This window comes from Osmerus mordax, chromosome 16, assembly GCF_038355195.1.
Source record: "Osmerus mordax isolate fOsmMor3 chromosome 16, fOsmMor3.pri, whole genome shotgun sequence".
NCBI classification, from domain to species: domain Eukaryota; kingdom Metazoa; phylum Chordata; class Actinopteri; order Osmeriformes; family Osmeridae; genus Osmerus; species Osmerus mordax.
This window is the reverse complement of record NC_090065.1, coordinates 7,725,524-7,739,455: the sequence shown is the minus strand read 5'-3', so window position 1 is coordinate 7,739,455 and position 13,932 is coordinate 7,725,524. Positions and strand designations below refer to the sequence as shown.

Below are 13,932 nucleotides of genomic sequence, written 5' to 3'. Positions count from 1 at the left end.
CGGAGGGGATTAGAGGGTATAGCTCTGTGGTTAGAGTCAAATCAAATCAAAATGTATTTGTATAGCCCTTTTTACAAGCAATGTCACAGAGGGCTTCACATACGCCCATAGAACCCCTCAACCAACCTAAACCCTCAAGGAAGACAAGGAATAACTCCCAGGAAAACTCACTAGAGGACAACAAATGGAAGAAACCTTGGGAGGAGAAATACAGTGGGGGATCCCCTCCTCCAGAGACGATTGGTGAAAGAGAGGTGCAGAACATAGGCTAAACATAGTCATACAGCAGAGAAGTGTCAATGGGTGTTGAAACACCAAAATCCAGTGTTCATCCTGGGTCAGAGTTGGTAAATGTCAGTTTAAGCATCATTCGCTATTTATGTGATTACTCACATTAAGTCACGGTATTGTGTCAAATCTGAGTATGGTGTTTTACTATATAAATGGGTGAATATGAATAAGTTAAAGAACCTCTAAAAAAAACTAATAACCCTTGCATTGTTGTAGTGAAATGTAATATATGGCAGAAGTATCCTACAGATTTATACCATGTTAAATCCTTCAGATTTACAGTTCTCAGGTGTGGACAGAATGTTTACAGTGAATTATGTAATGTACATATATGTTCCTCATTTGTAGTATTTGTATTATTTGTCCAGTCACAATGTATTATTATACATATGAATTACTATTGTGTTAATATTATTTCAAGTATTTTATTCTGCAAAACACACTAAATACTATGTATGTTCCTGCAAAGTCTTTGTAAATATTCACTAATAATGCAGTCTATATGGAATCTGTTGCAAGAATAAAAAAAAACCTACATTTACAATTCTGGCATTATTTTGCTTCAGATAGCACATTACAGCTGAAAATTGTTCTGTTTGTAACACTGAAAGGTTATTTCTGAGAAGGGGCTTGTCATTGTTTTTGGTAGCATATTGGGAGTTCTAGTTCAGACCAGTTCCTCATGGAGGGAATCATGGTTCCTGTTTCCTTTACTTTAAAGTTTATGGTTTTCAATAGTTTAAAGTTCACCATGGCTTGTCTTTACCTGTACATTAAGACAATATGTACATTCCACCCTAAAGGACATTCCATGTCACACAGAAATGTTTTACTGTAGGTACAATAACATAATGTCTTGGAAGAAATAAATCATACTGTAAATTATTTCACTAAAGCCTTCCATATTCCCATTAACAAAGAGAGGCAAATCAAGAAAACACAGACAAACAGCATTCAAGTTTGGGGACATTTTATCCCTGTATAAAAGTTTCAAATGTTTGTATTAGAGCATGTTGATATGTACAGTATGCATGTGCACATATATCCTTAAAAATATAAACATAATTAGTTCAGAATAAGCTCTTTTTTATTGCATTGAACATATCCATAAAACATGTCATACCTAAAAATATACAATAAAATAAAACATCAAATACAAAAGAATACAAATAAAACGATTTTAACCTCTCATCTCTAATCCCTTAACTATCCCTGATATCCTTCTGTCAATCACCACTCTGTCAGTGTAATTTTTCTCCCTGTATATAAACAATAACAATAATAATTTGTCTCTTTAATCAGACATTGTACTAAAAAACACATGTGTGGACTCAGAGATATAAAGGTCAAGGAGTATATCTTTTTGATAACATTGTCCCAAATCCTACACACGATCCTAACTAGCAAAGTGTGAGAAGCAGCACCTTGAGGTAAGTTGAAATCCGCAGGTGACTTGTCCTTCACTATCAGCATGTGTTTTAGTCCTCTATTAAAAGGATACTCAGAGTATGAAGAATGCATTGATATAAGAAAAACTGGGCAGACAAATGTGATCTTTTGGTTCTTGTTTCCATGGTTTTGCTGGCTGATGTTTACAATCTCATGGGTTTAACAGCCATGAAAATATGTTAAGAAAAGCCAAGGTCATTTCCTTGTCTATGTGGTTGTCCTCTTGTTCGATCCACAGCACCTTTATTGACTGTTGCCAGATGTAAATAAACACAATTGAAGAGTGTAACTGTTTTATTAGTGTGGCGGGATTTAATTTCACAGAACTTACTTTTTTGAGAGGTCCATGACAAGAAGCCAAGCACCCAAATCACTGAGGCTATAGTTGTATTATTCTCTTTTCTATCTTCTCCCTTAGTAAGATTAAAGTTAACTGAAGTTCAAAAGCGCCTGGATGCCCTTTGTATCCCAAACAGGCGATGACCGGGGTAAAGAGCGACAGGATTTTCATAGGAATAAAAATAAAAAACACACACAAAAAAACAATCCTTCACTCTGGGCTCAGATGAAACACTTCTTGGATCCTTCCTCAATCAAAGAAACAAAGAATCAAATATATGACTTCTATGAAACATAGGGAACATGCTCATGTCAAGTCCTATTCTGTCAATCACATTAGCTTTCATCTTGTTATCATAAATGGTGGTGTTAACATTGCCTAAGAAAAGCCTTTCAGAACAATTGAAGTGCAATATATTACTATTGTTCACAACTTAAGGTACATACTGTAGTACCATCTGACATATGAGAGGGATCCTAAATACATGTATGTTACGAGTACAAAAACTCCTTTACAGAAAACCATCTTGTTTATTATTTCTGCTCATAAAACATAGCAAAAAGCAAAGAAAAGATGTACAAATTCTATTTAAACAAACACCTTTCATAAAGACAGTCATTTTTAATGTGTATTCATGTCAAGGCCCTTGTTTCTGCATTAGTGAAACTTTGTGTATTTTAGCTCCCCCTACTGGAAATTGTTCAAAAGGCAAAACTTTAATTTCATGGAGTGTCAAAATTCCATACTGCAAGTGTTTTTCCCAGAAACAGTTCATTAGCGGTGGCATCTTCATTCTGTGGATGAAACATCTTCTTTCAAGACTGATGATTACATCTTGGTGAGACGCAGAGTGTTGAGTCTCACAGGAAGAATTGTGGCACCTGCTGCATAGCTTATCTCTCGCAAGATCCCATTCCAACAGTTTTCCTCTTCATCAAATCTGATTTGGAAGGAATACGGCAGTTAGAAGAACACAATTTTCATTTTGAAATCTTATGGACTAACAATGAGCTTTTGCAATGTCAAAGCTCACCTCCAGATGTCGTTCATCTCCGTGGGTAGCGGCTTCTCGCTGGTCTCACTGGGCATCATGGCAAAGCCCGCCACTGCGTACAGACACCCCTCCATGGTGATCAGGCTGAGGGAGCTACGCTCCTGGGGAAACTCCAAAAACTCAGACCACCTGAGAACAACAAACACACACACCGCCACACGACGGTGAAAGAACACATAAGGTACACCAAATTGTATAGTGTATTGCCTTGCCCTGCCATTTGTAATTAAATTAATGAACATACATGAGGTCCATGCATCATTGGAAGGCATTGCTGTACTGCTACACACATATAACTATTATGTTAGTCCTCTGACATGAAGCCCACGTCTCACATGTTGGTGGCAATGTCATAAACTTCCACGACGCTGGTGAGGCCAGAGTCCGTGACCCCCGTCGCCACGTAGATCTGGTCTTTATGGACGGTGACCCCAAACAGAGAACGGGCTGTCTTCATGGGAGCCAACTCCTTCCACTCAAACTTGGTGGGGTTGTAGACACACATCCTCCTAATGCACTTTCTACAGGTGACAGAACAAGACATGATAGACCATGGTCAGATCTAGCCAAGGTGACACGTGAACATTTCAAATAGAGGCAGATGTGCCACTTACTTGCTTTCTGCCTTTCCTCCGATGACATAGACAAGCCCTTTATGTGACACAGTTCCATGGCCATAGACTGTATAAGGAAGAGGATCTGACTCTCCCCATTTGAACGACCTGTACACACACAGAGGATGGGTATAGCTCAGGTTGAGCAATTGACGGCAGATTGACTACAGAGTTCGCAGGTTAAAATCCCTCTCTGTACCTTGCTTTGAGCAAAAGCCTCTGCTAAATGAACACATTATTATTACATGACATTATTAAAACATGAAGAGAAGATTCCGACATACAATTCTAAAGTAGGTTTATGAGTAAATCAAACACTCAGTGTGAATCAGTGAACTAAATCGGTTCTGTGATTAACAAGAGAGTTATTGAAGATTGTGATGTCATACTGTCTGTCGTAGATCATGACTGAGTCAAGGACATGCTCTCCCTCTTTCAGCTCCTTGCCACCCACAACAAAGATGGAGTTCTCTGCTTCGGTTAGGCCAAAGAGACAGCGAGGGTTTGGCAGTGAGGGCATCCCCAGCCACTCCGAACTCACAGGGTCAAACTGGGGTTAAACAGAAAGATATGAAATGCAATACAGTGGCAGAACACTCTTTAACAATATACAGGAGATTTATGAAAAAACTTGTAAGCTCCACATATGACACTGCATGTGTTTTATCACATTCTTACTAAGAAACAGTACGTCAACACACCCCTTTTGTCAGTATATCAAGTGACAGTGTTCACAGACGTTTCATATGAGAGAAATAGCATCAAAATCATGTTTTACTAAACTGAAGTACACTGTAAAAAGAGCCTGCCCGTTACTATCGAGCCAACCATGGTCGGAATGCTGACAAGCCTGCAGTACCTGGAGGAAGTAGGAGCTGAAGGACTCATTTTTGTTGTCCTCATTGTACAGAAGTCCTCCTGCCACAAACACCTGATTCTCCTTGGTTACCAGGCTGCAGTGGTTTTTGGGAATCTCTGTGGATTCAGACACCACAAAGCACTCGTTCCCCACGGGATCGTATGCCACAGCCCCTGTATCGCTGATCATCAGTATCAGGTCCGTCTCAAACATCCCAAACCGAGGGTTATCATTGAGGATCCCTGGAAGCAGACCCTCCTCGTCTTCATCTTTCTCTTCCCCGCCCTCTGCCCCAGACTTCATGTCGTCAGGCTTCTTGGCCTTGGGGAGAACTCCTTTGTGGGCATCCTTGATGAGCTGCAGTTCTTTTTTGATCTCTGGGTTGGACTGGATCAACTTGTGGCCTTCGACCTTTTTGGAAAAGTATTCCTTAGGAATCAGACGGAAGCGTACACAGTGCAACAGATCGGGCAGGTCCTTTAGCCGGTCCTCCTTATCATGGTTGACCCAGTCCATCAGAGATTCAAACACTACCTCCTCCCGCTCCACGTTTAGAGCGTCGGAGGTAATGATGGCGGCTAACTCTCCAGGGCCAAGCTGATGAAAGTCCTGGTCTCTTACTATAAGGTGGTAGCGCTCACATATGAACTCCCTGGCAGTCACAGCCAGCCTGGGGCAGTCCAGCAGGAGCCCTAGCCTGAAGATAGCCAGGCAGTTTCCCAGCACCAGCTTCTCCTGCAGGTAGGAGACACACACGGAGAATATGGAGGGGATCTGGTACATGTTTGCCACCATAAAGATATCCTGGACGTTCTGCTCCGTCAGGTTAATGTCAGAGGTGTAGATATAACGGACGATCATGGCCATGACGCCGGGTTCCACATCTTTGAGGACTATCTCCTTCTTCTTGCTCTCTTCCAGGTCAGAGAGGAACATGGCCTTGAAGAAGGGGCTGCTGGCGGCCAGCACCAACCTGTGACAGGGGAACTCCTTGTCCTGGATCTTGAGGACGCAGTCCACAAACTTGTCATTCTCCAGCAGGTCGCACAGCCCGTCCTGAAGGAGTGTCTGCTGGTACATTCGTGGCTCCTCCACCGGGTCTATTGTCAGGGCGGCCATCTTGTCCTTTACCTCGTTCAAAAATGTGGGTGGGAGTAGTTAGGATGGGGGGCACCCTACTTGCTTCCCATGGCAGAACAGTGCTGCCAGTATTCACAGTGCTACGCAAAGAGAGTCACAAAACTAGGTTTGGTTAGCTTGCAGGCGAGGCTAGCTCCTGCAGCTGTCTCAGGCTGTCAGTCTGTGTAACTCTGGGGAGTGTATTTATAGACTGGGACTTCACAAAGATTTTGGGCGGACTGGAAAGATGATCCTTACTCAGGCACTGACCTGCACATCGTTCCCCCTCCCTCACACCCCCTCCTTCCCCAAACCACACACACACCCATCAACAGCTGAAAGACTATCTGGGGTAGAGTCATCATGGCCCCACCCCACCCCCAGCGACTCACTGTGAACCCTAATACTTTGGTGAACCTCTTCAGTATTCTCTATGCTCTGCACTGGCTATCAACAAGACTGGAGTAGTGGCAGTAACATGGTGGACAGTAACTTGACAGGGAGAGACTGTCCTTCATCACCTCCACAGCTTTACACAGATCACTGTGTCTGGACAGGCTCCAAGAGGGTGAGGATCTGAGACAGTACCACATGAGAAACCTTTTAAAACATGACCTCATCATGATCCGTTGTTTTGGAAAATACCACCATCTCTCTTTCAAACCCCCCCACCACCACCACCAGCACCACCACCAGCACCACCACCACCACCACCAACACCACCACCTGATTCAACAAAAGTAAAATAGAATTGAGTCACTTATTTTAATGGGAATCCTATGTATGTATGGATGGCAATGCATGTGTCATAAGACAACATGAGTAGTGATAAAGTAGAAGCGAGAGAGGAGGCCCTCTTGTGGTGTTTAGTGTATAATCTTTTTCAAAGCAATTTCAAAGGGAATAGTAATCAGTATAAAGTGTCTACGAACCTTCTTCTTAATATGCAGAGTGTGTGCTAATATATTTTAATAAATTGCAACAACATTTTCATAAAATGGAGGATTATCAAAACCAGTTTCTTCTTTTATTGCGACAGATCACAGCCTGAACAGAAACATATCTTCAAGAATAAATGATAGTTTGATGGCCCCAATTCAGGCAAATAAATGACCAAAATATCATAGAAACCTGAGTGGAGAGTTACAGAGAATGAACACAGTGTAGCCTACATTATCCATCACAGGAGACAAAAAGCAGGTTTTGGTGACAGGACTCTGCTTGACCTATATTCCCTGATTTTGAAACCCACTGGCTTTGATAGTGTGACCAGGAACCCTGGCATGGGTGCAGTCTGAATCATGTGAGAGGGGCTAAGAGAGATATGCTGAAATGCCACATCTAATCTCTTGCAGAAGATAAAAGAGGAGGGGGAGGTGAACAGCCAGGATCTTTGCACCATGTAAAGGCTTCACACCAGGCTCCGGGACAAAATTATTTTAGTAAGATGTTATAACCTTAATGTAAAGAGTTGTGGGATGAACTGCTTAAAGTTGGGATTTATTTTTGTCTTGTTTGTGTCTTATCCAGACAAAAGACAAATCCTTAGAGTAGATGATTGATACATTTAACAAAACATTGAACTTTCCATTTTAATATAGCTTTAATATATTATTTTTTGCATAAAATATGTGGCATGCCTATACCTTTAAAAAGCATTTCTTAGATTAAAATGTGACTATAAAATGCACTATTGTGTATTTGTGCTGAAGAACATGTGGTGATTATCTACAGCAAGTGCACTTCAGGACATTTCAAAGTTAAAAACAAGGCCTTGTATGTCAAACTAAAGCTAGACTGGTATAATGTAAGCAATGAGGTGTTGTTGGCCTGGTTACATACAGGAAGACCAAGTAAGTTAAATGGTGAGAGGGACGGTTTGTTCAGGTCCTCAACCAACTGACACCTCATTCCTTTACTCTGCTTTCTCTTTGATCTCCTCCACAGGCTTTGGGGCCTCCACTGGTTTTGGATCCTCCAGCAGAGCTTGCTGCCGCTCCCGTTCCTTCACCAGCTGAACGCCACAGTAGGTCACCAGCAGCACAGAGAGCGAGGACAGTGGGAAACCTGGGACAGAGGAGGACAGCACCTATTTCAGCTTCCCCCTTTCATATACAGTTCATCTCATCCCAGCTGAACAAGACAATGATGCATAGTGATGCCTCTTTCTTATGTGCTCAGGTTCTATCTTGAGTTTTATATCTGGCTGAAATGTGTCTGCATGTACATGTAGGCTCAATTAATAAGCTGAATTTGAACGACTTGACTGAATACCACAGGAATGCCACTGATAAACGTACCTTTAACTATCAGGCGATTGCCCACCAGTTTGGCGAACTCCAGGCTGTTGAGAGCAAGAACGTTGTAGAGGACGATGGTCCAGAAGTTGACAGCGTTGAACACCCCTCTGATCCTACGAGACATGGCCTCACCCATAGCATACTGCAGAGCAACGAAACAGAAAGGCCAAATCAAGTACATGATTTCAGATTTTTCTTGTCCTTAGGAGGTGACAGGGTTATTGGATATTCGGCCATTTTAGAACTTACCTCAATGCTGGAGAAGGGTCGAATGGAGAAGAACTTGGCAACCCACAGCTCAAAGTTGAGACCAAAACAGTTGAAGAAGGACCAGATGTAGACCAATTCACAAGGACCCAGCCATAGAGTTGTGATGGCAAAGGTGCAGATGGTGGCCAAGAGCTCCTTGAAAATCTGGTCATGGTTTCCTCCAATGTAGTCGTAAACGTACCTATTCGGAAGAAGACATTCATTTAGGCTCAGTCAAGACATCATTGCAAAGGAAGTGGAATGCAAAATTCTGTCACGGATCTCATGGAAAACGTTCCAATGAAACACTCACCTGCACAGCCAGTCATTAATGCCTCTATCAAAGTGCCTGAGAATAAAAAACAGTTGTCTGTGTAAATCTTATGACATCATACTGTATAACAGACATGGTTTCTGTTCACTGGTCACACAACAAACAATTTTTACTGTTTTATGGATGTTGTGTTTTTTCTAACATTGCCACTGGAAGAAATTACCATACTTGTAAAATTGGCATATGTTTTAAGTGTACTATTGTAAAGTGCAGCACATCTAATAATCAAAATACATCTATTACAATTACACTGTTGAAGGAGGGGGGGTAATTTACCTACATGTCTGTCTTCTACTGTACACTATGGATTACAAAGTTTTGCTTAACTTCCACTGGTGCACACTTACGTTTCAGCAAAGACATAGAGCATGGTGATGCACTTGGGTGGCTGGGGAGGGTCCAGGTAGTCCAGCTTAGCCACAGTGTTGATGACTCCAAACATGACCGCTGCTTTCACCCAGTCATACACTAGGTTGGAGTACGCTAGACCAGCTACAAAGGTACAAGGATAAAATTAATCTTTCGAATATTGATTAAAAGAACTTAATAGCATTTCAGTTGACCCTCAGGCTTAGTTAGAGTTTGAGTCAGGAACACTCACTGACCCAGAGACCAGTCAGACAGCTGCTTGACAAGTTTCATGTCACTGGGGATGGTCAGGATGTAGAGGTAGTGGAAGAAGGCATCCACCACCAGAATGGCTCCCAGATGCACTAAGGCTTGGGTGGTGATGTTCCATATCTCTCTTTCCTTGCGCGTCAGGTTAGGGTTGTTGGCCTGGGGTGTTGCACAGACAAAATAACTAACTTGAACTGCAGTGGAAATTAAAAATATTAGACATGCATGCATAATGTACATAATATCCTGTACATATAATATGCATACGTTGGCTTTTACTAAGAAAAGATAAACACAACGAGATGAATTCGGGAATAAACTGACGCAGTCACCCTTTTAGTCCTCCTCACCTGAACGTGATAAAGATCAAAGGTCATGATGGGTCCAAAGAAGAAGAAGGGGAGGTAGAAGTTGTACTTGAGCAAGTCAGACAGTGAGTAGTTCCCATCCTTCTTCTCACAGTTCTCAAGGGCAAAGCTCATACAGCGCATGATGCTGAAGCCACACCCTCCATAGAACAGGATGTCTTGGAGGTCAAAGGAGCCGGTCACTAAGCTTTCCTGGGGTACAGAACAGATACATAATGATCATGGGATCACAACATTCATGTATAACATTCATGAACCACAAAATATCCTTCGATTATAGATGGTGCATATTTGATCACCCAAAAGCAGGGCAGACCAACGCTTCTCCTGGAGACATGCCTTCCTGGAGGTTTTCATTCCAACCCTAGTTGTAACAAAGATTGTTCATCTTGTTAACCAGCCAATTCCTAGAATCTTGTGTGCTGGATTAGGGGTGGTAGCTCTCCAGGAACAACCTTGGGTTGGGCATCCCTGAACTAATGGTATCTCATTTGCCAAATACAAATCTGTGACCTAAACAAGCTCATCCAGAGAACCTTGTAACCCATGGTCCTTAGCACTGCTGGCTTCTCCTCCCAATACAACTGACCTGCCAGCTATTGAAGGGCTCCATCTTGATGGAGGCCAGACTAGCTATACCAGCCAGGAAGCAGATCCATTTCCTCTTGACCAGGGACACACTGTAGAGGATGATGCAGTGAGACAGCACCAGCGTCATGAAGGTCCAGCCCATGGTGATAAGGACTGCCACAGCACCGTATACGCCAAAGATCAGAGACCTGCGCTGTGGAGGAGAAGCCAATGTTCATTACAAAGGTGTGACAATGAGTGATGTAACCATGTCTTATAATCCAGTATGCAATTTCAGATACATCCTATGTCAGACTATCTGCTAGTGTTGTTATAAGAGTACACCATGCATGTAAATTGTGAAAAATGATGATGGCATACAAACAGTTTGAATGTACAGTGACAGTTTGTATGAGATGTGTGGCGAAGGGGTTGTTTAGGAAACATGTTAGGTCAGTGTTACCTTGCATCCATAAATACCAATCTTCATTGGAAGAACAGATAAGAACACAATCAAAACATACAATAACATACACACACAAGCAAAACATACATTCAAGCAGAACTACACATAATTGAATCATCAACTGTTGCATAAAGCCTGACATACTGTAAACACATTTCCTTTAAATACATCATTTCTCAACTAGAATTGATGAGGAATGCATACATACACATACTAGACGAATCAAGTTAATTACAAATCAGTCAGATAAGTCATGCAGGAACACAGAATAAACTATCTATTTCATACAGTCATTGCAGGTAAACTGTACTGAGACATGTGCACACACACACACACACACACACACACCTTGGGAGAGAGCAGGGAACAGATCTTGGCAAAGATCACATGACCAGCCAGAGCGAAAAGGATGTGATTGCGGAATGTTGTGAACCACATCACCCATTCAAAGTCAGCAACATCCTGAAAATGAAGAAAGGATTAAACGATAGAAGGTACAATTTAAATTACAAATGTACATTTAAATGGTTGTACAGTCTAATGGAAACTTGCCATTTTCCTGCCAAAATAGTGCCATCCTGGCTTCACACTCTGCTTGAATGCTTTCCTGTTGACATTCTCTGGAAATCAGTAAAGGGACAGTTTTACTAGACACAGAGGACACAGTATGTTGACATGGATTATATTGTGAAATATGAACTGTTCCATACAATTAAAATCTCTGAAGGGCCCCCTTGTTAGAATATGCAGCCGATGAAACAACCCAGTTTCATCTTGTTTGATTTTATTTTATTCTTCTCTAAATATCCTGTTCTATAGTCTGTTTCTAACATAATCTGTAGTCAAATACTGTTACCAAAACATAATTTACATTGTCTATATGTTAGCACTGATCCTGGGAGTGGATTTTGCTAACAGGCAGTAAACACTCAAAAGTGTCATAAGCTTCTTATCACAAAGCTTTTAACAGAACAATGTCTACATTAGTTGAGCGTTGATCTATTTTGGTTGATTATAATCATTGTGCAAAAAAAACAAGCATTCTGTACTAACACTGTTATTAAATAAAAAGATCATGTACACTAGGTTACCCAAGAAAGTACTGTGAACATCAATAAATAGGCACTCACTACGGATGTCCTCAGTTCACAGGTACATACACTGGCAATACCTGTCCACAGGTTCCTCTGATTACACTAATGGCCTTAAACAGGGATATCATATTTTGAAAGAGAGAGTACGAGAGAGAGAGAGAGAGAGAGAGAGAGAGAGAGAGAGAGAGAGAGAGAGAGGCCACTGCATGACAAAAATATTTTTTCAATCAACATCCTTAATTCAGCCATATTTAATGGGCCAAAGATGAAATGTGAATGGCTGTGTAGATCGAAGAGACAGAACACTGACAGACAATGCGCTCTGTTCAACTATCTGACAGCACAGACTGTAACCTCCTTAGTACCCTGCACATGCAGACACCAAGGTTACATAATCTACCCTGTGTATTCAGATCAATTGATGATAAAATTGACTGCAGCATGCTACTGAAAAATATTGACAAATTCCCCAAATGACTGCCTACTGAAACGGACAGATATGTTGGCTTTCTGTGTTGATGCCCATTCTGAGAAAGATTATGCTCATCCTCATGAGGCTATGATGAGTGGGAGTTAGTTTCTAATAAAAACGGTTCTTCTTGTCTCACCTGTATAATGTAAAGTTAATAGGAATATTAACGGGGTTCTCTCAATCAGAGAAGCACAAATCAGGCACCCTAATGGATTTAGCTATCAAAGACAAGTGTAACTAAGTAGCCTATGATAAGTCAGCAAATTCAGAAATGTGCATCCTTCATAAATTAAGATATAATGACACTGTTATTGACAAGTCATTTGCTCAAAGGCAAGGATAGACCACTCACCACTGGAAGCATCAAGTATCCAGGTCCCGGCCCACACCAAAGCAATTGCAAGCACCGTTGTGTAGAGGTACAGCTCCAATTTGGGAAGGGCAGCCTTTATTCCCATTTTGAATCTTTAGAATCACACATACAGACATAAACACACACACACACATGGAATGAATACAAACATATGGAATGTGGTGTAAATATATCCAACTAATGTACATGAATGTACTGTATGCCTTATTTGTGGTAGCTACAGTGGGTACAGTGGGTTTAGATTCTGGTATCTGAAATGTTTTTCCCATTAGCTAATGTACACTCCTCATATAACAGGCTAGTAGGCTATACTGAATGTAACCCTGGAACACGATCTATGACCCACATGGAATCCAGTTTAGTTGGAATGTAGGCCTACCCCAATGTCCTTCATTCAAACGGTTATTAACTGTCAAGTTAGGCTACCTTGAACGTCAAGCGATGTGTATACTTTAGTGTAATTATGGACATGCAAAGGACTTTAATTGACTGACGTGCTACTAATAAGTCTAAATGACTGCCAGGACAGTCGCGCAGGCGACTTAAATTGGTCTGCAACGCCTCGTAGCTCCTCAGAATCAGCATCGTCAGCTGCGCAATTCTAGCTCTCTTCCTATTATAGCCCTTGCAGTTGCTTGCCGCCACGGTACAGCTGCTGCAGTGCTATAATCTGAGACGCAGGCTACCCTGGACCCAGAGTGTAAATTTGCACTGCCTTGAATAACCAATAATGGAGCTTTAGAATACAGAGACATGAATAAAGAAGTTCCATTGAAGAATAATTGTGAAGATGAGAACCACTCTTTCTAGGCCCGATATGCAGCAATAACAAGTTGTTTATCTAAGTTGGAATAATAAATCGTATGTTTCTGCGAGATCCTTTTATTACCATGAAGGTCTAAGCAGGAGTGTGTTGCATACAAATAGAATGATTAGGCTATATTGCGTAAGTCGTCATTGCGCCTACGCTGACAGCATGTAAATTGTACACTGAATTGTTCTCACTGTATCCAGACTACTGCATCATGCAAAAAAGCACAAGGAAAGAATTGGAAAGTGCTTTTATGTTACTGACCTTGTATCCGATTTTCACTGTTGGTCAGAGTGCTGGGGACAATGTTTATTGGAGCCCCTCCTCAAAATGCAAAAATAAAAGTTAAAAAGGATGGATAATGCGATATACTAATTCATCCGTCCTGCTAATGGTAGTGCCGGTGCTCTACCCTATGATAGCCAGCCGCAGCCGGTAGGATGTTGCGAACTTAACGCAGGGAGGGGGTGCCCACAAGATATATTTATCTTTCAAAACTGCAATGGCTGGTGGTCCAGAGAATGTCTCTCATACAGACGCACGGCAGGAAT

At 41.6% G+C, this 13,932-nt stretch overlaps 2 protein-coding genes across 2 annotated transcripts; both read right to left on the bottom strand.

Moving 5' to 3' along the window:
* Window positions 1-2,016: 2,016 nt before the first annotated feature.
* Window positions 2,017-5,842, bottom strand: klhl40a (kelch-like family member 40a). Its single transcript, XM_067253655.1, has 6 exons — window positions 4,608-5,842; window positions 4,138-4,298; window positions 3,749-3,856; window positions 3,470-3,655; window positions 3,114-3,263; window positions 2,017-3,020 (listed from the first exon to the last, which is right to left on the bottom strand). Exons 1-6 carry the CDS (start codon window positions 5,724-5,726, stop codon window positions 2,909-2,911), a joined length of 1,836 nt encoding a protein of 611 aa, XP_067109756.1. The 5' UTR covers window positions 5,727-5,842; the 3' UTR covers window positions 2,017-2,908.
* An 889-nt stretch (window positions 5,843-6,731) lies between these two features.
* On the bottom strand, window positions 6,732-13,789 carry hhatla (hedgehog acyltransferase like, a). Its single transcript, XM_067252883.1, has 12 exons — window positions 13,646-13,789; window positions 12,550-12,662; window positions 11,184-11,251; window positions 10,980-11,093; window positions 10,185-10,379; window positions 9,578-9,787; window positions 9,215-9,386; window positions 8,957-9,101; window positions 8,589-8,624; window positions 8,276-8,477; window positions 8,027-8,168; window positions 6,732-7,793 (listed from the first exon to the last, which is right to left on the bottom strand). The coding sequence occupies exons 2-12, from the start codon at window positions 12,653-12,655 to the stop codon at window positions 7,642-7,644; spliced, it is 1,542 nt and encodes a 513-aa protein (XP_067108984.1). The 5' UTR covers window positions 12,656-12,662; window positions 13,646-13,789; the 3' UTR covers window positions 6,732-7,641.
* Between the last annotated feature and the right edge of the window lie 143 nt (window positions 13,790-13,932).

Coding starts and splice junctions, on each gene's coding strand:
- klhl40a (XM_067253655.1), bottom strand. CDS start 5,726: ATGGCCGCCCTGACAATAGACCCGGTGGAGGAGCCACGAATGTACCAG. Junction 3,857..4,137: donor GTCATGATCTACGACAGACA/GTATGACATCAC, acceptor GTGTGTGTACAG/GTCGTTCAAATGGGGAGAGT. Junction 3,021..3,113: donor GAGATGAACGACATCTGGAG/GTGAGCTTTGAC, acceptor CTTCCAAATCAG/ATTTGATGAAGAGGAAAACT.
- hhatla (XM_067252883.1), bottom strand. CDS start 12,655: ATGGGAATAAAGGCTGCCCTTCCCAAATTGGAGCTGTACCTCTACACA. Junction 11,094..11,183: donor ACTATTTTGGCAGGAAAATG/GCAAGTTTCCAT, acceptor CTTCATTTTCAG/GATGTTGCTGACTTTGAATG. Junction 8,478..8,588: donor ATTAATGACTGGCTGTGCAG/GTGAGTGTTTCA, acceptor TCTTCCGAATAG/GTACGTTTACGACTACATTG.